The sequence below is a fragment of the Varanus komodoensis genome, unplaced genomic scaffold (genome assembly GCF_004798865.1).
Source record: "Varanus komodoensis strain SLA01 unplaced genomic scaffold, ASM479886v1 scaffold3, whole genome shotgun sequence".
NCBI lineage: Eukaryota > Metazoa > Chordata > Lepidosauria > Squamata > Varanidae > Varanus > Varanus komodoensis.
The window spans coordinates 31919266-31944612 of record NW_025335761.1 but is presented as its reverse complement, the minus strand read 5'-3'; the positions used below and the strand labels follow the sequence as shown (position 1 = coordinate 31944612).

Below are 25347 nucleotides of genomic sequence, written 5' to 3'. Positions count from 1 at the left end.
ATAGCAAAAAATGCTCTGCTACAAAGTTTATCCATTTTATCTCTCTTAAGGTATCCTCTATTTGAAAAAAATACTTTATTTGAAGGGTGGCCCAGTTAAAGTCTGCTTTAAAGAAAAGGAGCCATAAGGTCCAGAAGGTAGCACTGGAAATCAGACTGAACAGGCAGGCCTTGGTCACAGCCTTCCACACTCCTGTGAGATATACTGTATTTCTATTTAAATTCTAATGTGCAACTATCTGTGTGTTTTCTTCTCTTTTTGACAATTTATAAGTGGCTACCCTGTTTCTGGCTCCCTTGTTTTGTATATTCTCTTCTGATCCTTGCTGTGTCATATGCTTTGAATTGCCTCCCACAGCACCTGCTCTTGCTTCCTTCAAATCACTCCTTAAAAACCACCTTTACTTTCAAGATTTTGGCATACCTCTCCTCCCCCAGTTGCCCTGCATTATTATCCACTTCTGAGTAAAGATCTCATCTGGAAGCACTGCAGCCTTTAGACAGAATGGTCTTACCATGTGCTCCCTCTTTAGATGGCAAAGTGTATTACTTCACTTACCACTAAAGGCATTAAACCAGCCCTGGGCCATTTGGAGTGAGGCCATAGACCTTGGAGGAGGAGGAGGAGGAGGAATTCCTTTAGTGAAATGAGGTAAGAAAACTTGTTGGGAAGTTGCACATTTAATACAGGTAATGTGTGACCAGCAAATTTACGATACATGCTTTAAAACATTAGCAGTGGAAAGTATTTGTAAAGTATGAAATGTCTATAAAATCCCATGTAATGCTGGAGTGTACAGAGCTAGGATAAGGCATGGCATCCCAAAAGGGTCCAAAGGCCCCTGGAACAATGTCTCCTAGCCAACCCTGGGCTTATTTATTCTTATTCTTAGATGGTTAGGTGTTTCAGTTGTGAAACACAACTAACTTTTCCCTTCTTTTTTGTACTTCTACATTCATTGTATATTAGAACAACAAGAAATGTTTGTCAATCCAGTTTAAAAATAAACTCTGTGTGTGTATAGTTTTGCATTTTAAATGTATGGAAATTCTAGCACCATCACGGATACAGGAACAAAACAGAATTTGCAACTACTTCCGTGATCAGCTGCCACGTTTTGCTTCAGCCTTTGGCAAGGCTCTGGGCTATAAGCCCCTGGACTTTGGCCCCAACATAGCCCTAGTGGCATCACTGCCTGTCGTCATTACAGCTTGCTCACCAACTGCCTATCTACTCACTTACGTGAGGTGGTGAGGTGGGTGAGGAGTAAGATGTCATTTGCTTGCCTGTCATCAGTGACTGCCCTTGTTCCTCCTGTGCACCACAGTTCTTGTGGAACCACCACCAGCTCTTTGGGATAATACAGTGGCAAGGAGCTGTGTGAACTAAGAGGCATCTTTTCAAGGAGGCCTAAACATGAAAGCTGCCACTAACATATAAAATACTTCAACTTGACCACTCATCATAGGAGAAGCTGGGATCCAGAAAAGGGGAAGAGGGTAGCTTGTAGAAATCCAAGGGGGACTAAAGCTTAATTTTCTCCCATTTCCAAAGGCAAGAGACAGAAAACCTGTGGGCTATTTGAGGTTTGTTTGCCCTTCAAACAAGCCATGCTGCCCAGGTTTCAGCAGCATCGCAATCCATGCCCAGTTGGGTAATTACAGAAATGACATTTGACACACATTATCACATGCCAGGGATTAAAACAAGCCAAACAAACCTGAGAACACAAATCAGAATGGGAAAAAGTAGACCAGCAATTATTTGTATCTTGTGAAGGACATCAGTATGATGAAAACTGAACCCTGAGAGAGGATCAGAAACCACTGCAGAAGAAAAGGGGTGGCTAGAGTACCCTCCAGGAGGTTCCAAGAACAAGAATTCATGGTAATGCATTTCCCTTTCTCCTTTGTCTTCTCAAAGACATGCCAAGTACTGGGGTGCAGAAAATCACCGCCACTTAGAACCACAGTGGAACCATTAAACCACATAAATCTTCTGCAACATCCTTTTACAAAGTACCACATCTGCAGAGGAGAACACATCAACCTTGTAGCACTTGGCAAAAGTATGCAAAGAAACCTGTGTGGCTGCTCTGTGGATTTAATCCAAAGAAGTCCGCCCCAAAAGACAGCTGCAGTGGCCATTATGGTGAAGGAACAAGCTATAATTCTCAAAGGAAGCACTTTCCTCAGAGACTGATATGCCAGAACACACACCCCTTCAACCATACAGAAATAGTTGAAACAGATGACTCCAAATATGACTTGTGTAAAGAAACAAACAAGGCCTCTGTTTTTCTTTGAGGAGCAGTTCTGTCCAGATACAATGACAGCACTTGTCTAATAGCTAACTTATTCCAGGATTTTTTCTGTGGATGTGTTAATATACTACTAGAAAGCCAGGTGACAATGGTACTGCTAGGGAATTTTGGACTCCGGACTTAATGAAAATTAAGGAGCAGCCTGTGGAAAGAATTGTGGCAGTCTCACTTCCAGTTTAAAAGGTTGGTGTCTTAATCCTGCTGTGAAGTGAAAGTGGATGCAGGTACGCTGTGGGTGTACAATCAGAAGAACATTACAGTTTATTCAGAAATACAGGAAAGCCATGCAGCATGTAGAGAGCCCCCAGAAGGAACTACAAAGATGTACAAAGAAGGAACTACAAACTAATGTGCAACAGGGGTCCTCAAACTTTTTCAGCAGGGGGCCAGTTGAAAGGTGCCGGTGCTACCCATGGGCTGGAAAGGTGGCGCTGGTGGTGCATGCGGGCCAGTGAGGGGGCGGGGGCAGGGCATGCATGCGCTGCGGTGGGGGTGTGGCGTGCGGCGAAGTGAAGCGAAGTGAGATGTGGGTGGGCGGGCATGCATGGTGAGAAGAAGGGAGGCAGGCGCATGAGGCAGCGGCTTGCTCGCTTGAAGATCGTTTTCTCTGAGCGAGCAAACCACTGCCTCCCCATGCATGGGGCGAAGTAGGTGGCGACAGGTGCACACATGGGCCCAGGCGCAGCGGGACCAAATGAGCAAGGCGGGCCGGATCTGGCCCCCGGGCCTTAGTTTGAGGACCCATGCTGTAGTTGGATGCTTTTATAACCTATAGTCACATCTGCAGTTTGCAGGAGGGAGGGGGATCAGGCTGGCATGAGAATGGAAACAAAGGGACTGAATGGATTAAGATAGGGGACAAAAGAGGAAGAAGTTTCGGGATATGCAAACATTAGCATACCTAAAGTGTATGGGAACAAGACTTGCAACAAAGTTTCATAATCAGATCAGGATGTTCATCTTAACAGTTTTAAACTGTTCTTCTCCGAAGCCGTATTATGGCAGAACTTTCATTCATTTTGTCCTGACACTACATGTCCTAATACAGGCTATGAACACTACATGTCCCCAGGTTATGAACGATTCCATTCCTGAGAAAAGGGACATTTGTCTTTAAGTCAAATCTGTATGTGAGTTGAATCACGTATAGTCAGCCCTTCCACATTCGGTTTGGGGCACAGGACCCCCATGAGGGTGCAAAAACTACGAGAAGCTGCACTGCCACCCACACCTCACCAGGGCCTCCTCTTTGCAGAAGGAAATGAAAGAGAGATTTCCCTCCCTGGATGGGCAGGGCAGGAAGGCCTCTTTTGGAGGCCTCTCTCTCTCTACCCTTTCACTTCCTCTCCCTCTATGGTGATGCTTTGGAGGCCTTCCTCACTTCCTTTTCGCTTCCTTTCTCTCTGTGGTGATGATGATTTCCTGCAGTAATTTTTTTTACTAATAGGCTTTATGGCAGTTTGTAAGTACTGGCAGTCCGTAACTCGGGCGTTTGTAACTCGAGGACTGCCTGTAGTCTGCTAAACAAATTAATCCTAAAGTCACCTAATAACTGCAAGACTACTGGATTCAGAGGGAAGGAGCGGGCTTGTAATAAAGTAGATGATGGCAATTTGGACAGTTCTAAATGTCTGTAGCACAGCCCATAAAATTTGGGGCCCATGCCCAGTTGCAGTCCCCTAACACCCCTCATGCCATGGGTAATTGAACATGAAAAATGGGTCAATTTAAACAGCGTACTATGCTTAGTAGGACAAGACCCATCCAGTGCTGCCCTCAGAGATTTTCATACTTGGAATAAAACAAAACAAATATCTAAATGTCCTACTCTGGCCATTAAAAAACAGGACACTGATATGAGAAACAGGAAAACAATGTCTCAGTCCCTGTGGGGAATCTCCTGTCCCAATTTATTGCGTTGGGTTGCCTCAGGGTAACCTTGAAAGGAACTGCAGCTCACTTTCTTTCCAGTCTTCCTCCTTGGGAAATGACACAACAAAGGGAAAGAAACTAGAAAGAAAAGTCCCTAGAAAATGTTAATGTACACAGAAAGTTCATGGGAAATGGCCAAAATCTGCAACCCACTGACATGGAAGCCCGTACTGACCAAAAATACATAATATGCTCAGTATTTCCTCCCACTTTAGCCACCCACCCCCATACACATACTAATTCATTGTGCAGTGCTTTTGTTTTGGTAACCTGCTGCATTTTAATGTCCTGTGTGTGAGATCTGCAGCATTGCTTTCCAGGCGGGAGTTCATTTCCTGCACCACTTTTGCAGGCCCACTATATGAAGGAACGCCCTAGTAACACCAACAGCAGCCAGAAAGTATAGAATTGGTGCAGAGCAGGAGTGCAGAACCTCAGTCCAAGAGACTAGCTCTATCCCTCTGAGGGTCCCCAGAAGACCACATGTTCTACCCTGAGTCCAGCCATTTCCCTTCAGCCAAAGATCTTTGTGCTTTGTGACTTTCGTGCCGCTGTCTTCCATTCTAAAAGGTTGAAACGCTCATCCGATGGCACAGTTACAGATAGTAAGAGATTTAAGTTAAATAGACTGGTATTTTGACCATGCTGCCCCTTTTGTCGTTGGCACCCCCTGCTGCAGGAACATACCCCGCAAGCGTGTCTTCAAAATGGTACTCAGTCCTTGGGCTGAAAGCTTAACATAGAGATTTTCCATGCAACTGTTCTGGCACATGTATAATGCAGCACGTGTGCCCACACACTCGGAAGGACAGCCTCAGAAGAACTGTGTTCTGTGGCTACCACATGGTGCTGTAATGAACAAAATAGCTATTATGATGTTGATGGCTCAACAAACATTTGTCCATGGAGGAAGGGCTGCCAAGGATATACAAGAATCTTGAGTGTACTGACAGATGAGAAGAGCAGGGCGAAGAGTTCTAGGGCTGGTTCACAGTCTTTCCATCACCACTGCCTGGGCACAGCTTGTCATGTCATTCTTTAGAAGGGGATATTTAAATTGCTTAATTCACTCATGCAAATCAGGTCCTAGTCTGGTCTTTTGCCTGTTGTGCTAGCTGGAAATGTGCAGGAAATTGTTTTTCTGCAGGGAAAGCATTCAAGCCACCATCCACAATCTCTAGTGGTATATTCCAGAAACAGATTTGTCAGCCTGCACTGCTGTTTGTGAGAACAAGGCTTTAGCTAAAGTGGGGAAATCCCAGGACATTGCCTCCTTCCTCATCTTTGTTTCTGCTTCTTAAAGGAAAGCAATCACTTTGACATGATGCAACAATAAAGATATTTTCAAGCAAAATGTTATATTTTCTCTTTGTTATGCTTGTCACTGCTGTGATTTTGGACAAAATTGTTTCTGCAATGGGACAAATTAAGGCCTTTTTTGTGGTTGGGAAGAAAATTAAGAAGATAGTCACAGCATTGCATCAGACAGAGAGCTCATTCTGACGTAACATCCCACAAGGTAAGCAGCAAACATCCCGTTCTTACCATATGGCTCTGCCAGGACAAAATGAGCAAAAGTGTTGCTATAATATGGCTGCTAAAAGCCTGACTGTGTAAGAACAGTTTTATACTTCAGGAATGAGATCAGGAATCCGCATTACAAGTCTTACTTCCCATGTATGCCTTAGAAATGCTAATAAGCCTGTCCTTTGGAGACATACTCTTGGCATGCTAATTGTTTACTTGTCCTGAAGGTTGTTTTCTTCTGTCTTAATCTCAGTTGTTTTACTCTCATGTGCCTCTAGCCAACTGTGTATGTGATCCCCCACCTCATCTCCCACCCTTCTCCAAACTGTGTATGTAACTGATAGGATATAGAAGCATCTTGTACAGACTCCATCTTGGTAGTCCCTTCTGATGCTACCTACATGCTGCATGTATTCTCTACATGTCTGAATAAACTAAATGTTCTTTTGATTGTACATCCCAACAGAGTGTATTTTTCACTCTTGTCATCTCCAGAGCTATTTCATTAAGTGGTGAATTAATCACAAGTTGTCCTTTGAGAGGCCTGGGTGTAAATAGAAGCAAGTGAAATTTAATGTAGCCTAAAGTTTCAGGTGCTCACTTCAGAATAAAGGCTCTCACTATGCTCCTAGGAAAGAAGCACATGGCCTTGCTGATGGTGCCATGCTCCCTCTGTGACATCACAGCAGTTGAACCAATAAGAGCCAGAGGGACTGATACTTGGGCCTGCAGGAATGGAGCACAATGGAGAGTTTTGAAAGGCTAGGACCAAGCAGCTTGGACAGGGGCCCAGTGTGGCATTAAAGCAGATCCAGCAGAGCTGTGAATCATAAAAGTAACTCAACAAACACCCAGAGTGGAAAACACAGTTGGGAACACTTTAGCTGCCATTTGTTTTCTACTCTTCAAAGGCCAGCATCCCATTTTACGAGTGGGGGAGGGAGAGAGAACAGAAGATTGCCACAAGATGTACTGGCTTTGCTTCAGAGCTAACCCACCCTCCCTAAGGATAGCTAGATGGGAATGACCAGACAACACCCTCTCCCCCATCTCCCCACTAACCACCCAGACTTGATTATTCCTCAAATTTCACCTTGCATGGCAAAAGCAAAGAGACGCACACCAGCTGGGAGGGGAAAGCAAGGCCGGCCCTCCCTGTTCTCGAGGCAAGACTCCCGACTAGTGCCAAGGAATATCCCAGCAGCCTCGGGACAGGCTTATAATCCCGCTGTGCCAAGAAACAAGAAAATGGGTTTTTCTCAGGATGTTCAATCAAAAGAACATTTACAATATATTCAGACATAAATACATGCAGCATGTGGGTAGCCCCCAAAGCTGTCTCTACAGGATACTTTTACAACCTATCAGTTGCATATAGCATTTGGGAGAGAGAGGAGGATCAGGTGGGGGATCATATAGACAGCTTGCTAGAGGCACATGAGAATAAACAAAAGGGTTGACTGTATTAAGACAAACATTTGCATATCTAAGGTGTACCAAAAGGGAAAAACTTTAGGACAGGTATACATTAGAATATAAGGTGTTCCTCAGAGACATGATTTCCAGCAGATGTCCTGATCAGATCCCACCTTAATTTTAAAGGTGTTCTTACATTCTCAGGCTATGGCTCATTTTAATTCTGACAGCTGCAACAAGTGCACACAAACACAAAAGCTGCCTGGACACTTTAGTTGGGCCTGGGCATCATTTAAAAATACCTCTAAGCCATAAGAGTGCAGCTGCATTCTCTAGAGCTGGGGTGGCCAAATGGAGGCCCGGGAGCCACATGCAGCTCTTTGAACTTAATTTGCAGCTTGCCACTTGCTGCTGTGGGCACCCACGAGCGCCCACTCACCACCTGCTGTTCCTCCCACAGGCGCCCGCTTGCCACCTGCCACCTGCCACCGCCTTCCCCAGACACCCACTTTCCACTCACCACCTGCTGCTGCTGCCTCTGGGGACCCACTTGCAGCTCTCAAACATCTCACATTTCCTGGATGTGGCTCCTCCACTGGGCAATTCTGGCTACCCCTGCTCTAGAGTGTCAGTGTGACCTGCACGCTGCTTCTTCGATATTTTCTTTTATCCTGTCAAGACACAGTGAATTAAGTGCACCGTGTCCATTGAATCAGGGTAGAACTGAGAAAGGGGAATAAGACAACAGCGCTTTTTTCTTTCTGTTGTAATTATGGACATGGCTGCCAGAGTGGAAAGAAGTAAGAAAACCCATAATGGAGTCCCTAATTACAACAGAAAGAAGGGAGAATCTTTGTATCATTGATCTACCATGGCTTAAGGGATGTTGTACACCTAATTTATGGTGCCTTAATTCATTCCATCATGCTTTCCATGAATGTTCAAAATGAAAAATAGCACAATATCTTGTGAAGATGCTTGTTCATTCTCCTTCTACCATGCTGACTTGATTAAAAATCAATGTTGTAGCACACATCTTTTGCTTCCTATTGTTCAGATTGAAAGCCCTGTTTGAACATGGCTATGCCAAATGTGAAATGTAGCTTTTATAAGCAGAACTAAGACATATTTAAGTCTGGATTCACATAAAAGCACAATGGTCTGTTTACACTGTCTTCTTTAAATCCAAATTAAGCTGAGCATTCATTAGGATAGATTTCAGTTAAGTATTTTAGAATACACTGACTAAATAAAGCATATTGAATTAATTAATACATTTATGTTTCAATATAGAGTAATGAGTTTTTTAAAGTTTTGATGGGTGTTATATTTACATTTGTACTGCAGAATGAATTGTACACCTTGTGGCTTGTACAGTAGGTGGTTTGAAACCCAGTTAAGCTCCTATTATGCTGCAAGAGAAAACTATTAATCAGGATACCAAATATAGCTAATACAGAAGATTTCTGCTTTATATTGCAATGGAAATCTGGGAGAGCAGCCACCTGTCAGTGATGACAGGACTGGGCTAGACAGACCAATGAACTGACTCAGTAACTGGGTTTCCACAACATGTTAAGCCATGGTGGTTTATAAGCCATGGAGTTTTTGTGTGTTGCTTGTACCCATTCCTGTTCCTACAGAGTAGCTTATAAGCTATCCTTTTCAACTAACTATAGCTTGCAGTAGGGTTTAATTAACCCATCATGGTTTGTAGTCTTATCTGAATCCATACAACAAAATAAGCCATGGTCAAGTAAAAAACTCAGAGAGCTCCTCGTCAAGAGCCGTAGGAAAGCTTGTCACTCTATTCAAGGGGTTAGTGGATGTCTACTTAATTAAATAATAATAATTAGAAGACTGTTAGCAATGGGCTACCAAGTGGCAATTTGTCATGTACTTTGTGCCCATGCAGACAAGTGTCTGTACCAAATTCAAACATTGCAGTCTGCTGCTGCTTTTTCATTTTTTTTAACAGATGAGGTGTTTGGAAAGAACCCCTTGAAACAGAATTGAGGGGGTGGGAACGTGGCCCTTGACTGCCCTCACTTTCCCAAATGTAGATTACATAGAGGCACTTTTTTAAAAAAAGTTCAGTCTCAGTTAGTAAAAAGTTTTTGGCGCTCCTATGGAGTACCCTGGGATATAGCAGGAGGACTGAGTGAGAAAGTGGGGGTGGGGGGAGCAGCACACAACCCTAATGCGCCTGATTTTCTGTCAGGGACAGAAGAATTTTAATTGAAGTGCATGGCTAAAACTCCTTAAGTGTCATGCATGAAGCCAGCCAGCATAAAGCAGCTCCCAATGTCCCTACATCCCATTTTTACTTCTTGAAGAACTTTGTGCTATTTACTGGTTGACTGATTTCCATTTATGAAGTGTTCAATAGCTAGAGTTCTCTGAGCACTTCTCAGTGATTAAAATTATAAAATATATCACAAAGGTTTAAACCTACAGTACAAAAGTTAACGCTTAAATAAAAACTAGCAGCAATGCAAAGATTTATAACACAGAAAAGGGCTTGAAACAGAAACTGAAGAACTAAAATCACCGGGAACATAAGGTCTCCTTAACACAGAGCTCAATTTAGTGCCAAGTGAGCCTCTCTGGAGCACTCATTCCACAACCAGGGTCCCATAACAGCGACGTTTCTCCCTTTTACTAATCTCTCAGCTCGCTTTCTTTGACAGGGCTCCTGGATAGAGAATTTAATTGCTTAAAATCTGTTATCTTGCATTCTTCCTTACATGTTGTAGTCTGATTTAGCACCAGACATTATTTACAAAGCTCAATGCTATTTTTTTAAGGGTGGGAAAAAGAGGTAGGAACAAAAAGAATGTGGGAATTCCCTAAGGCTGTAACCCTAAATGGCAAACCGTTTGCCATACCATTTCATAATAGTGCAGTAATACCATAGCCTAATTCCATATCCAGTGTGGTAGGTATTTATGCAAAACAAACTCCTGGCTTTCCTAATACTGAATGCATTTCCAGTGCTAGGATTTTCTCCACCCCTCCCCATCATCTTAAAAAACAACTGCTCTGAGCAAAGTTATAAAGACTAAACTGGTCAGTCAGCAAGAGCAACTTTCATCCCTACACCCATCAAGCTACATACTAGATAAACTTGCTTGGCAGCAGCAACATTTAATTGTTGTTTGTGAACCACATGCATCGACCAAACCAAGTCAGGCATGTCAGCATTGCTAGTGGAATGCAAGGGCAGCTTTGCATTTAGCATTTGTTACCTTTTATGATGCTGGAGGAGACTCTTGCGACCGCAAGGCAATCAAACCGGTCAGTCCTAGAGGAGATCAACCCTGACTGCTCTTTAGAAGGCCAGATACTGAAGATGAAACTCAAATACTTTGGACACCTAATGAGAAGGAAGGACTCCCTGGAGAAGAGCCTAATGCTGGGAACAACAGATGGCAAAAGAAGAAGGGGACGGCAGAGGATGAGGTGGCTAGATGGAGTCACTCTGGGAATGCCAGCATTTAAGCAAAACAAATATAGCCAGCTGCCCTGGTAATGGGGGTGGTGGGGGGGAGAAAAATATTGATTGTTGGAGCAGGACAAAACAGGATTTATTCAAAATATTTTTATTCAAGGCAAAATCTTCTTAGGCAAGTTTACAATACAATTAAAAAAACTATAAATAAGCAGCACCCTAAACCCTCTCATTTAAATATTATGGATGGGGTGAATATGTTTGAGAAAATCATGTGTACTTCCCAAGCTATTTTGCCAACAGAGTCCATTCTATTTTTGAATGGTTGCAGTTGGACTTTACCCCGCTGCCAAGATAATTTCTTACATTTTACAACTGTCAAATACCCATAACTCATTAGGTAGTGTGATACTGTGACTGCAGTAGAGTTACATAGGAGCAATCCTCATTAATTTCAATAGACTTCATTTTAAGTAGGATGGCAATAAAGGTAAAGGTTTCCCCATGATATTAAAGTCCAGTCATGCCTGACTCTGGGGGTGGTGCTCATCTCCGTTTCCTAGCTGAGGGAGCCAGCGTTTGTCCACAGACAGTTTCCGTGGTCGTGTGGCCAGCATGACTAAACACCGAAGTGCACAGAACGCTGTTACCTGCCCACCAAAGTGGTTCCTTTTTATCTACTTGTGTTTGTACGCGTTCAAATGGTAAGGTTGGCAGGAGCTGGGACAGAGTAAGGGAGCTCACCCCATCTGCGGATTCGAACTGTCGACCTTTCGATCAACCAGCCCAGGGGCTCAGCGGTTTAACCCACTGCGCCACCACATCCCTAGGATAGCAATAAATAACAGCTAATTTGAGAATTACAAGTACATGACATAAAACATTAAAGATGGCAACTATTATTAATATGTTCATAAATAGATTTGTCTGAAAATAGTTTCACTTGTATTGTATTAGATGTAATCAGTGAGATGAGACGATACCTCCTGTACAGTGCATTGACTATCAAGGACTATAGTGAATGACAGCAATCATAGCAATAACTGAAAATGTCACCAATTGAGGAAAATTGTATATATTGACAAATGTTTTTGATATGGTTGGAACTATTGTCATGTGAACAGAAATGCCAAATATGGAACATAAATTAGATTGTGAAAGTTCTCATTTGATAAAGTATTTACTGCTGGAATTATTTTGAGGATTATTTTATCCTTTAGAACAAAAGGTATGGATAAATTGTAGCAATGAACTTTCAGTGGTGTGTAATCAGAACATTCTAAGGCCAACAATAGTAGCTTGGACCACTGATGGCACCTAGGTTGTGTGTGGGTTGCTGGTGAGGGAGGGGGCAGCTTTATTTTCCACAACCGGAAGAAAAATTGTGTTCCACAAATGCTCCACACTGCCAGACTCTAACCATTTCTTTTCAGCAGCAGTGGAAGAGTCTGGACACCTTGGAGGCAACCTGCATCCTACATTTGCTCATCCTTTGAGTTAGAGGGTACATTTGCTTATTCTGTGATTTGTACACAAAATGCTATTCAAGTTATTTTTGTGTACTACTGACAGTAATAAATTGTTCTCCTTTATATTGGTGAGAAAAAACAAAGTTGTAGCTTCTTGTCACTGGGCTGCTCAGCCACAAAAGCCAAGAATCAACTCATCAGTAGGAGCTGTGACCAGGCCATGCTAGACTTGAAGTTGCAAGAGACATTATACAGTCTTGGTTTACCCATTTGACAAGTTTAGCTTGCCTGCTCTATCATCTTCTCACAATATGCTACAAAAGCATAAGGCTGTAGATGATAGTAACAAAAACAGGGCATGCATATGCTGCAGGCATAATTAAGCTTCTAAGCATTTTGAAAAGCTGTTATTTGATGGAATACCAGGGGTTTTTCATTTTGCCTTCCTGAAATGAAGCAGGTAAGTCTGCATCATATCCATTTCCTCCTCATCGTAACCTGCTTGTTCACCTGCCACTTGGTGTGGCCTGAACAACCCTGGTAATTAGGAGCAGCAGCAGATGTCACCTGCCTATTTGCTCACTGGTTCACCTATCAAGCAAGTCGCAGCAAGGACAAAAAATAATGGTGGCAGCAGCAGTGGCGGCAGTGGCTGGTGTCAATTGTGGTGTGGGGGGGAACTAGGCTTACTGAGAAAAGGATCAAGTTGAAGGTGTCTCATCCAAGGTCCCCAAAACCTAGAGCAGATGACACCACAAGCAGGATATGGGGCATTATGTTTAACAGTCTTTTTACAGGGCAGGCCTGCTCACTTAGCTTGCATATACAGCTGCGGACAGATTCTGGTCAACTTCCTGCCTGTCAGTCAACAGTACACATTTCTAAAGATTCTAAGGCAACCACACCCTGACTGACAGATTTGTAGCACACGACTTCTAAAAGTTAAGAAACATGAAAATGGTAATCAGAACTGCACGTGTATTGAGAGAAACATTCACGGGGACAGTAAAATAATTCCTTTATTAGGACCAAGGCTTACAACATTGCAATAATAAAGTTTTGAGTTTTCAAAGTACACAGAAGTTCCTCAAGCTTATTGGCCATTTGGAAGCTAAGTTTTATGTTCTGTTTATTTTTAATGTTTATTTATTGTAAGCCTCCTAGAAAAGTCTGAGGGAAAAAACAGGTATCATTTAAAAAGTTAAGGAATTTAAGTAAGGTGTATTATGCTTTGTCTGCAGTTTGGATCAGCCACAGTGTAATAATGGAAAAAACCTTGAAGCCTAATTGTTAGGACTATGCTTTCAGAAACATTACAGAGGCATGCTGGGGCGAAAAAAGAAGCATTTTCCTTGGGAAATACAAGAGTGAGATACTCTAGTCGAAAGAGAAATTCAGATAAAATGCAAGCACTCAAGATGTACCATATCGTCCAGAGGGTCAGATAAGACTACATCCATAACATGTTTGAAAATAAGAAAAAAGGATCTTGCTTACAGACTTCTGACATAGGGGTTAGCAGATCTACTTTGCTTTTGTTTTATTTTTACTAGAATATAAATATGCATCAGTCAGAGTCAGGTGCAAAAGAAAGATTGCCCTTGAGAATATTCTGAGCAAAGAACTTATCATCAATACAAAAACTGAACCAAGTTCACAGATCCTCACACAAAACTTTAAGTTACCCCATGCTTTCTTGGGGTACCTTAATAGATAAAATAATCAGCACTTTAGCAGATAAAACAATCATTTTGTTTTTGCTATTTTTAAATTTCTGGGAGTCACAAATCCTTGCTGTTCTATTGCAGATTATACCAGGTACTACCAGTAAAGCCTGATCTACTTTATTCCCATCTCTGTTTTAGCTAATTTATCCTGTGAGCTATTCTTTATTACTTTCTGATGGTTCTCTGAATCCTATACTAGGTTGCACAACTGCTCAGAATCTGTTACTCCATAACAGATGCATAGAACCAATTTTGTTGATATCCTAGTATCTCTTCATTGGACTCTAGAATATAAACAGATAATTTCCTTAAGACTACAATCCTGTAACAGATTTACCTGGTAAATAAAATTGAATTCAATGGGGCTTCCTTTTGAGCAGGCATGCACAGGATTGTGCTGCATTTTTATTACATCCTGATTATGCAGATGTTACAAGAGTGGTGCTGCATCTTCTATCTGGTTTCAAATAGCAGAAAAGTCCATTATAACTGCATTGTTTGAAAGTAATATTCCAAAGGTGTTACATGTGGTTACTGCAGGAATGCTCATAAATATAAAAAACCTGAAAATTTCAGCCACGTCATGTAATTCAATGCTTGGCAATGAAGGAAGACAAAGCTTTCCAAAACCTCAGTTTTATTTGTACAGAGTGAAATACATCAGATTGGGAGCATTCAGTTATTAGCCCATAATTCAGAGCCATTAACAAGTTTGGTTTTGCCATACTATCTGGCCTGAAGTCATAGAATAGGAATTCTAAATACAGCTAATCTCTCTCTGCTAGAGCAACGAGGTGTGTATCAATCTCTGCTTCTGTAAGGATCCTAGAAGAGGAATGAAAACAGAAATGTTTTATTTTTCACTTAAAATACCAGTCTGTTACCTGTATAATTAGAAAATCTATGACATCTGGGATAGAACTGGACAGCCTGTTTGGCACAGAATCATGTAAGGCTGTTTATAAAGCAGGGATTCATAAAGGTAATAACAGGCAATAAACTTGTTTTATTATAAACATGTTTGACAAGTGAGAGAAACTAGGTTTAGTTTCTGACCTAGTGCTGGACTTCAGAGGAAAGGCAACTTCTGAGAGCCTTAAAAGCCCAGTACATAGAAGTTATGCTCAGAGAACTAGGCATATTTGGCCTTGAGAAGAAGACTGAGGGCAAATATGATAGCAATTTTCAAATACTTGAAAGGAGCTCACATAGAGGATCAGGATCTCAGTCAACTTACAGGAAGCCAGATTCTAGCTGAACATTAGGAAAAACTTCCTGACCGTTAGAGCAATACAAAAATGGAACCAATTACCTAGGGAGATTGTAGGCTCTCCCACAGTGGAGGCATTAAAGATGGAACTGGACAGCCATCCCTCAGGAATATTTCAACCTGGAGTCCTACAGTAAGTGGGGTGTTGGACGTGATGGCCTTACTGGCCCCTTTCAACTCTACTATTCAATTATAAGTACCTTTCCATATTATAAGAATAGCAGTTATAGGCATATATACATATCCAATAGATGTATATTGGAAACATATAAACTTATTATTATATAATAATATACCAGCAATATATAATATGAAGGGTCTTTAAAAAGTTTCTGAACTTTTATATTTTATAAATATATTTTATATATTTTTTGCTGATGGCATTAAAAAGTTGGTACGAAGCTGGGAAAAATGCATTGCAAAGGAAGAAAAGAAAGTGTAGAAAGTGTCTATGTAGAAAAGTGATTTGTTTTTGACATTCTTAATAAATAAGAGTTAAAAAGAGTGTGGAAACTTTTTGAAGAACCCTCATAAAATAAAATGCTCTGAATTCTAGTTCAAGTAAATAGAAATACTGAGGACATATCTCAACTATTTCTATAAAAAGAGGGAACCCAGTTGGGTATAAACAAAAAGCAAAGTTCTCTAGGCACTCTTTACCTGAATTTAGGATTATCAACTGTAACAACTCCTATTTCTATTTCAGAAGGTTTGAAGTCAATGGACAAAACAGTAGAGAGGCAGGTTATTGCTGTCTAAAAAGAAGGCATACAGGAAAATGTGTTAGAAATACTGGATGTAACATTTAAATTAAACATACGAATATGACTTTAGTGTTAATTTAAGCTTCTTCCATGATTTAATTTGCTTTTAAAGGCAAATTAAAAGCATTTAAATGCAATCTTCTGGCACATTTTAATTTTCTTTGTTTAGAAGTACGGTAGATAAGCTTAGTCTGCAGGGCCATTCCATGTTGCTGGGATTTGCAAAGACAGTTGTACTGTAATTCCTATGAGAGCTGTAAGTGAGACACTGTATAATAAGCAATTTTGTTAAAATTGTAAGTTTTCAGTTTGGAGAAGCCAATCCAATTCAGGGGGAGAAATGAACAGGCTTTTGTGGTAACTGTTCTTTCCATTTTGAAGTTCTCTGAACACTCATTTTTCTAAAGGTTACTGTCATTTCTTGTTCAGACTAATCAAGTTAAAGAGTTCAACCCAAACAAAAGCTCAGTGGAGGTAACACCAATAAATTAAATAATTATGTGGACACTCAGTGGAGGCAATACTAACAACACTACAATTGATTATAATTAAATAATACTTTTTTCATAATCGTTGCAACTATCCTGCTATACAGATTTGCCACCTATATGAATGGGAAATTACCACGGCCGACACAGCCAAGTTTTGGTTCAGCAAAATCTTGTATTAAGGCTCAAGCCCAATGTTTCTGCACAGACTAAAAAGGGCTCCCCAGAAAGCACCATATTTCATATAGTAGTAGTCCCCTATACTACAACAGTAAGAACACAGAAGTATTTAAAACAAGTATAATCCTAGAAGTCTGGACTATCATTTCAATTAATTATAAAAATGTGCTTGTTCTGAGCTTAATCAAAGCTCTTATTGCTCAATTATGATCATGTCAATTATTGTATTGCTTTCATAGATGTTTTAACTAATTGTGTTTTAATGTGTTTTATTTCGTTTAATATGGTTTATGTACTGTAAGCCGCCTAGGAAGGCCTCAGCAGTTATAGGCAGCCTATAAATAAATGTATAAGTAAATAAAAAGATCTATAATAGAAAAGTAGTTATTGAAGCATATATAGGCTGTAATGTAACTCAGTAAGAGCTAGTGGAAATTTTGCCAAAACAACAGGATTCCATTAGAAGTCTTCCATTTGCTCTGCACAGAAGTATAGGACTCAAGGACAATCTAGCGATAGGGATTTGTAGAGCCAGCTTTACATGTTAGCTACCAGTAATGACAATTCCAATGATGCAGGCTGCTTTAAAAAATAACATGCCACAAAGCTTTTCATACCAACCTTCCACTTTGCTTCGGCAAAACAAGTTGGGTAACACAACTGACATGCACGAACAAGCATGAAGTTACTTATTCTCATTCCACTATCCCAGACACTTGAGATACATATACAAAAGAGGTTAAGATTTATTTGGCTAGAATTTGTAGAACAGCCCCAGGGACAGAAGTTATGATTGCTAATTAATCTTCTGTGGTCTCTGCTGCCAAGTTTCAGCAGGCACTGTAGAAATTAAAGCTGAATGTATCCGCAGTTATCATAGATAATTTTGGAACAAAGGTTGATCTAAATTAAACAAGCCTAATATGAAACTGTACAGTTTTTAAAGGTAGAAAAGATACGATCACCTAGTTTGCATATCATGACAGCGATTTCTGGATTGGGAAATCCAGGTGTTGCTGGGAATGAGCAGAGCAACAAGCAGTCTGTCTTCCACATGTTCATTACTGCTTTCAATTTACTGGCTTGTTTAACCAAGAAACAATGAAGAGTGTATGGACTTGTATGCCATGAAACAATGCAGAAACTGGGCATTCATGGGCTGTTGATTAAAAGAGGAAATGGCTCTCATGAATCTTGTACTCTTCACTTGTTTCTGGCAATTCCTCATTCAAACAACATCTGGAGGGCCACAAGCTACCCATTCCATGACATACGTATTAGGACTTATAGCCTGCCTGTATGTTCTGCTGTTTTCCCTAATGTTTGGATAAGGTCCATACTGAACAATAGAGGTGGAAAACAAACTCTAACCATAATTTTGGATTACAACCCAAGTCAGATACAGTCTTACTGACTTACCTCCACTGTCTGTTCAAATGTCCAGTCCAGTTTTTTCTTCACTTTCTTCTCAAGAAAGCTAGTGGATTCTGTCTGTTTGACTCCGGCAGCTGTGGCCTTAAACCCACAGTAGTATCCTGCTGGATCACACTTGTATACCTGAGGATTGTTTTCTTCATCAATGCCAATCATAATCACACCTTTGGGGAAATAATAGTTTTATATTTTAAACAGATTTAGCATTTTCACTATTTATTAGATTTATATCCTGTCCTTTTCTTTTTCTTTTAAAGAACTCAAAGCAGCTTACATCATTCTCCTCCTACTGCTCTTGGTCTTATCCCCTCAACAACAATCCTGTGAGGTAGGTTGGGCTCAGAGTTTGTGATTGGCCAAGTAGGGACTAGAACCCAGATCTCCTGAGTCACAGACCTGTGCTCTTAACAACTATACCACCATGGCTCTCATTATAACCCTCATGCCAGGTCAAAGCTTTGCACATTCTCCCATTACTGCTTCAATAGACAGAATACAGATAACTAGGCTTCAACTATTGTACTCATTATGGAGACTGGCCCCTCTGGAACTTGTGATGACTCAAAAGCCTTTCTATCAACTTTGAAGCTGCAGAAGTGAGCAATGAATTTTGGGATTGTTTGGCATCTGTGTGATCAGAACTCCTGAAGGACATTAGCCAGGCAGGGCCTAACCAGCAACCCTTCTTACAAATGTTTATTCCTGGGCAGGAAGGGAGACAGAGGACTGAATGCCACTGCCTGAAGGCATGCTGGGTGCCCTTCAAGTGACACCCAACAATACACATTTCCCATTCCCATTCTTCCTCCAAAAGGACAACCAGACGGGCGTATGTGTGTGCCGGGCACTGCTGCATCCAAGATATATGTTCACCACCAGCCCTTCACATGGGAAATTGCAGCAAGGCAATGAAAAGAGGGAGAAAGGGCTGACAAGTACATTTTCTGGCCTAGTCAGTCAAAGATTATACACTCCAGTGCATATACATACTGATGGAATAGTCACCTTAGTCAGCACACAATTTGTTAATTTCCTTAGACTGTGGGTTCAGTGTACCAGTGGAGCTGTCTGCTTCCTAAAGAGTTTAAAAGCCATTCTCTATCAAAACAAAGGCATAGCCTAGCATCCTGTTTCCTGTACGGAACAACCCAATGCCCATGGGAAGTTCACAAGAAAAACATGAGTGCAGTAACAACACTCCTGCACATAGTAAGTAGCTACCACAAAGAATAACTCTTGACAGTCTTATTGTCATGAACTGGATTACCTTTTAAAGTCACCAAAAGTGCTGACAACTACTATGTCTTGTAACAGAAAATACTTTTTTTCTTGATCACTTTTATCTTCTTTTATACATCATTATTAGTTTTACAATATCCTGAGGTCCAGTAAACAGAAATGTACATAGTATTTCAAATGTAGTTGCATCATAAATTTGTACAAGGGCATTATATGCCTATACAATATAGGCAGTCTTCAATTTGATTGGTTATTTTGCTAGACTTCAACCTTCCATTTCAAATGTAAAGCAGGTCTCCATTGCAATACATTCCATTCTTCAAAATCTACTTTTCTTTAAAAGCCCATTTCCAAACTTGAAAGTGGTGTATGGCTAAAAATCCTGCATGAATATGTTTCACTACAGCCCTACATACAACTGAAAGGAAACTTATGAAAATAATAGGACTTGCCCTAACGAGAAGTAACTTCCTTTCCATGAGATGTCTTGCCAACCAATGAGCAGACCTCAAGATTGTCAGAGCACTTCAGTCCCATTCAACATTTCTCAAAGGGCAGAATGGCATACAGAATACCATCTAAACCAGGGGTCCTCAAACTTTTTCAACAGGGGGCCAGTGAAAGGCAGCGGTGACCTGTGTGGGCCGGTGAGGTGGGGGAGCCTGGGCACACGAGCCGGTGAGGTGGTGCTGGGTGTGTGCGGCGGCGGCTCGCTCACTCGGAGATCTCCCAGTGAGTCCAAAACCAGCCGCAGGCAGGATAAATGGGCATGGTGGGCTGGGTCCGTCCCACGGGCCGTAGTTTGAGGACCCATGCTCTGAACATTAAAACTAATGGAGTTTGGAGACAGCATTTTGATAACATACACAGGTTTCATTTGACACTTTTCAAATACACATCTGATCAGTCAAGATTGGAAAGTTGTATAGAGTAAAACATATAGCAGAGGCACAAGGCTTAAGTAAATGTGTTGGACAATCTAATAATCTCAGGCAATTCTTAATCCAGCAAGACGGATCATGTTGACTGATGTATACCACAATCTAGAGCAGATACACGCATCAACAAGGCCCAGAAATCTTGATTAACACACAAATGCAACTTGGAATTTTTAACATCAACCTGCTAAGACATACCCACTCTTCTATTCAGATTTAGCAGACATATTCTTGCCTTTGTAGCCTGAAAACAAAATGGCCATGCATTTTGCATGCAGATAACTGAGAATACAGACAGCATATGTAACCATTCTTGAGATACTCCCCCCAGGAAAGCATGGGAGCTGCAGAAAAGCAGGAAGTAGGCTATTGCTGCTTCTGATAAATTACAGAAAGTAGGCCTCTATTGCTACATTATAGTTCCATGAGCCAGACACAGTACCAACAATAAAATGAATCCTACGAGTGTTTGCTTAGTTGTTAAAACATATCTTATGCTAGCTATACCATTTCACTGAACTCAGGATGAGAAACTATCCATTTACAGCCCAATCCTTACAGGAACACAGCCATAGGTTCTCAAAGTTTGGAAATGTTCCCTTCAATCAGCATGTTAATATACTTACAGCAACCAAGAGGTCTCATTTCAGCATTTTGCGTGTAGACCTGAGAAATGTCTGCAATCCTTTTACACAGCATATCCACTGGAATGTCATACCCGTACTTATATTTCCAATTTGCAGCCTCGTAACGGGCTCTTTGCACCTGGGACCTGCTGTCAGCTGTCAGTAAACAAAAACTGAAATCATTCTCAAGAAAAAAGCCACTTTAATCTAAATACAAAAGCTGATTTATTTTATGTAAAAAGAATAATATAGCCAAACCCTTCCCTGGGGATGAATTAATATTAACCCCACCTTTTCTCTTCCCAAGGCACTTTGGACCGTATGCACAGGGCTATTAGCAAATTTCCCAGTCAGGAACTACAGAGGTGGAAGTACATCCAATACCTCTGGGTCATATTCTTGGCCATGAAACAGTAAGATTAATTGTATATGAAACAAAAATGAAGTCTGAGACAGCAGCATTAGATCAATGTTATAGCCATCCAGCCATTTGCTATAGAAGTAATGTTTATACCTGTCATTCCTGTCATTACACATCCAATATTTTCAGTTATTCTGAATAAGTGAGTCACTGTGCTAGAATCCAGTAGCTTGTCCTAATGAATAAGACAAAAATAATTGTAAACACTATATTACTACTTCATTAGAAATATTTAAATCGTATCTTTTAAACAGCCAACACTGCCTTCTAATAACACTGCAACATGTAATTATTAGTATAGAAGTAAGATGGTACTGTGCAAATTATCTGAAATCAACAACTTTTCAAATAACCATGTCTGAACAGCCTGAGGCTTGTACGCTTTCCCCACGTCAGCATGGTTTCAAGTTGGTATCTTTCAAATAATGCATACTTATCATTCAAAACAGTTTAGACAACAGAACAAGCAGTGGGTAAGCAAGAATAGAAGCAAAAGCTTTTTATGATTTCCTTGTTGTTGCACTAGAGAAGGACAGCACATGCTGTGGCTTGTCCTCATCACACCAAGCTATAGTTTCAAGTGACATTAGCACTGGATCACAGTCTTGGAAGAAACTTATTCTGCTTTAATTCAGTATGCATTCACCAGTGATCCCATGCACACTTTTAAGGGACAAGAATGAAAGAGCAGCTAAATCTTTAAATTTGGGGACATTAACTCACCATGCAGTTTTATCAGAACAATTATAACTATCCTTTTTCCGTTGGTACATCTGCAAAAGCAGCAGTACTGTACAAAATGACTAGATTTACCTACTCAAATGTATTGCCCTAGAATTTCCAAGGTTGGTTCTTAACGTGTCAATCTGAAGAACTCCAGTACATTTCAAGATCAAAGAGTAGTGCAGTTATAAGATACAAGATAGACACAAGATACAAGATCAACAAAGATACAATATAGTGTAGCTTATTATCAGGAAAAAAAAATCAAGTGGGACACTGCAGATTTTGCCAAGATATTACTTACTGGTACTTTCTTCTGTGTAACAACAACTGCACAGTCCTTTCCACGAACAGCTACTGAAGTAAGGCCCCCTTGGTTTATGGCCTTAAATGCATATTCTAATAGTACAATAAATATAGTCAGTTACTTGGCAACAATAGCATATATATATTCCTAGACACTCACTGATAGTAAATTAATTATGTTTGCAATGACAGTTTACATAAACAGCATTTTACACAACTTGAAATCAATGCAATCATGTGATAGGCTTTCATAATTCCATGTAAATAACATCTGAGATAGTCTGATAATTACAATTTAAATTTTTCCAATTCCATGCTTACAGGATGTATTTTGGGCACTGAAATTATTTTTATTTTCTTAAAGAAAATTCTTCTTCCCTTGGATCACATGGATCCATTATTGTGGCTCTGTTATCATCCACATTTCTATTCACAACATGGACATCTGACCTTTAGGAACATCCTGGAAATAAAGTTCATTCCTAAAACCTCTAATTAAAAAGGAAAAGGGAATCCCCAGCAAATGCCACAGGCAAAATGAACATCTTCTACATCTTACTCTAAAGCTTCTCTATCTAGGAAGAAGGTATATGCAAAACCTTGTCATTCTCAAGGAAATTGCTACGAAACTTAGTAAAATGTTAAGCACTAAAAAATTCATTGGGTAGCACTGTCATGTAAAAGGTTTCTTCTTCATCACAACAGCAGCAGTGGTATGTTCGAGATGTCACTATACATATTTAAGCTGAATATCTGCTAAGAAGTGGGCAACTTGTAGCCTTTCACATGTGGCCTACAACTCTTATTAGCCCTCACAACTGTTATGCTAACTATGGCTGATGGGAATTGTAATCCAATACATGTGGATGGTGAGAAGTTGCCACTCCATCTCAGCTGACCAAAAGCTTTTATTTCTGAGTTCTTAGTTGTTCTAAAGCAGTCTGGTACTTATTATGATCTCAGCCTAGTTTTATAAAAGTTTACCAAAGCAGCATCATACAACATTTTGTAAGCAATTACCCCTGCAGGTCAATGTGACCTGCACTGTACAGAGCAAATAAGGTTTAAGATACTGAACATGCAACGTTTGTACACGAGAAGAAATCCCAGTAGGTCCAATTTAGTTATGAAAAAGTTTATTAAAAAAAACATTAAGGATGTTAGCCCTTCCCATCTACTTATGTCAGAGAACATCCTGGCTTGCACTGGGGCTCATCTGTTTCAGTTTCACTTTTAACGAAGACATTTTTGTTGAGTAATGCTGCCTATACTTTCACAGCAAAATACCTAGTGCAACCTATCCGATACGAAGAAACATACTGAAGGATCGAAGCTGTTGTAATACTGAAAGGTTCTCTCCTCTCCCTAAAAATGATTAAAGTAAAAGGGAAAGCGCGGCTCCTTTACACCTAACTTTAGAAAAGAAAGCATAGGAGGCTCCTCCTTATTTCAGTGCATTTTTCATCTCGCCAACCCCAACTCCATGGTGAGGAGGGAAGGAGGGGCCGTGGGCCATGACAGGGCCGTTCTTGCCAGACACTCACCTACTTGGTAGAGGCGTCCTTCCGGGGAGAAGATAGTGATATGCCGGTCGAATCCGGCGCTGGAGCCTCGGGACATGGTGCCGTAGGAAAAGAAAGCACGGGGGCGACGGAATTAAGACCTGTTTGTAGACAGAGCATGCACGGGCTACTTCCAGCAGCAAGAGTGCAACTCACACTGGGAGAACTTCCGGGGTCGCCTGCCACCGCGCAGGCGCAGTTACCCTCTCTGGCCACGGGAAGCGAAAGAACCACCGGTTCCTTTTGCTCCTTAGTCATTCTAGATAATGCGCAGGCGCACTAGGAATCGTTGCTTGTGTTTCGCAGCGCATGAAATAAAGCCTTTCTCTAGCGCGGGCGTTTTCTTTCTGAACATGCGCAAAGACAGGGCTTCTTCCGTTTCCTGAGTCTCGAAAGAACCGGCGTAATTGGTGGCACAGACGTAAATCTACAGGGAGATTGTCATCACTCGCAGCACGGTTAGCTTGTGTACGTTGCAAGGAAGTGCAAATGATTAAATGCTCGAATTTAGTCTTACACGTTAAGATTGAAAAATGTGACATGCTGGCAGGAAATCCTGGGACTTGAGGTTTTTCTCTCTAAACATGCACAGGATTGCGCCTTAAAGGAACTCCCTCAAAAGAATTGTATGTCTTTTGGGGGAGCCACTAACGAGCGGAGGCCGCCCTCACTTCCTAAATCATGTCACTGAGGGGGGATTGCCACGGGGGTTTTTTTCCGTTTTTTGCATGGCTTTTGCAAGAAGGTGAAATATTCAAAGGCACAGTGGTCCCTACAGCAGTATGTACAACTGAAAGGGGAAAAACCCCTCTCCAGAATGTCTGCGGAGTGTAAGTGCAACTGCCAAGAGCAAATGGAATCTCCTCATTGCTGTGTTTGCCGATTCAAGCCCCTGCAGGTATCAGCTTGTGTTGCCTCCACCCTAGGCGTGGATGACCTGCGGGCTTCCTGGCATAGAGGAGCCGCTACTCCTATCGTGGCTCATGACAGTTTTAATCCAACGCTATTTAGAGGGCTGCAAGTTAACCACCTCATCTGCAACAAGCTTTTTCCCAGCATGTTTTCTGCTTCCTGGTTTGGGAATCACTTGCCAGAAAACACACTTGGAGAGGGAGGGGTTCATGTGTAGATAATACATGCTATAGAGGAGCATTTTTTTCTGTACTTTCTGTACACGTGTTATTTCAATACTTTGGCTATATGAGTGGGTGCAGTTCAACATTTTACCTAATTCTCCCAGTATCTGTTGCTGCATGCTATGGCATATGCTAACCAGCTGGAAGAATCTTTGGAGGGACAGAAAACACAAGAATTCACCATTGTCTAAAAGCTATACATCATAGAGAAAAAACAAAATCTCTCTTATGGAAAGAAGGGATTGTATGTTCATTATAGTTGGGATGATTGGCTGATGGGATAACATGTTCCATACATATTAATGTGTGATGGACAATACAGTCAAAAACTGCTTCCCATTGTATGCTACATATTGAATATAGAAAGGGCAGGAAGATCCTTGCCTATTGAAGAACTGATAGTGTGGAGGAGCAC

The 25347-nt window shown here is 41.0% G+C and overlaps 1 protein-coding gene across 1 annotated transcript; it reads right to left on the bottom strand.

Moving 5' to 3' along the window:
- Positions 1-14465: 14465 nt before the first annotated feature.
- PSMA6 (proteasome 20S subunit alpha 6) lies at positions 14466-23988 on the bottom strand. Its single transcript, XM_044436159.1, has 7 exons — positions 23779-23988; positions 22233-22327; positions 21299-21380; positions 20785-20940; positions 17967-18145; positions 15776-15870; positions 14466-14670 (listed from the first exon to the last, which is right to left on the bottom strand). The coding sequence occupies exons 1-7, from the start codon at positions 23852-23854 to the stop codon at positions 14613-14615; spliced, it is 741 nt and encodes a 246-aa protein (XP_044292094.1). The 5' UTR covers positions 23855-23988; the 3' UTR covers positions 14466-14612.
- Between the last annotated feature and the right edge of the window lie 1359 nt (positions 23989-25347).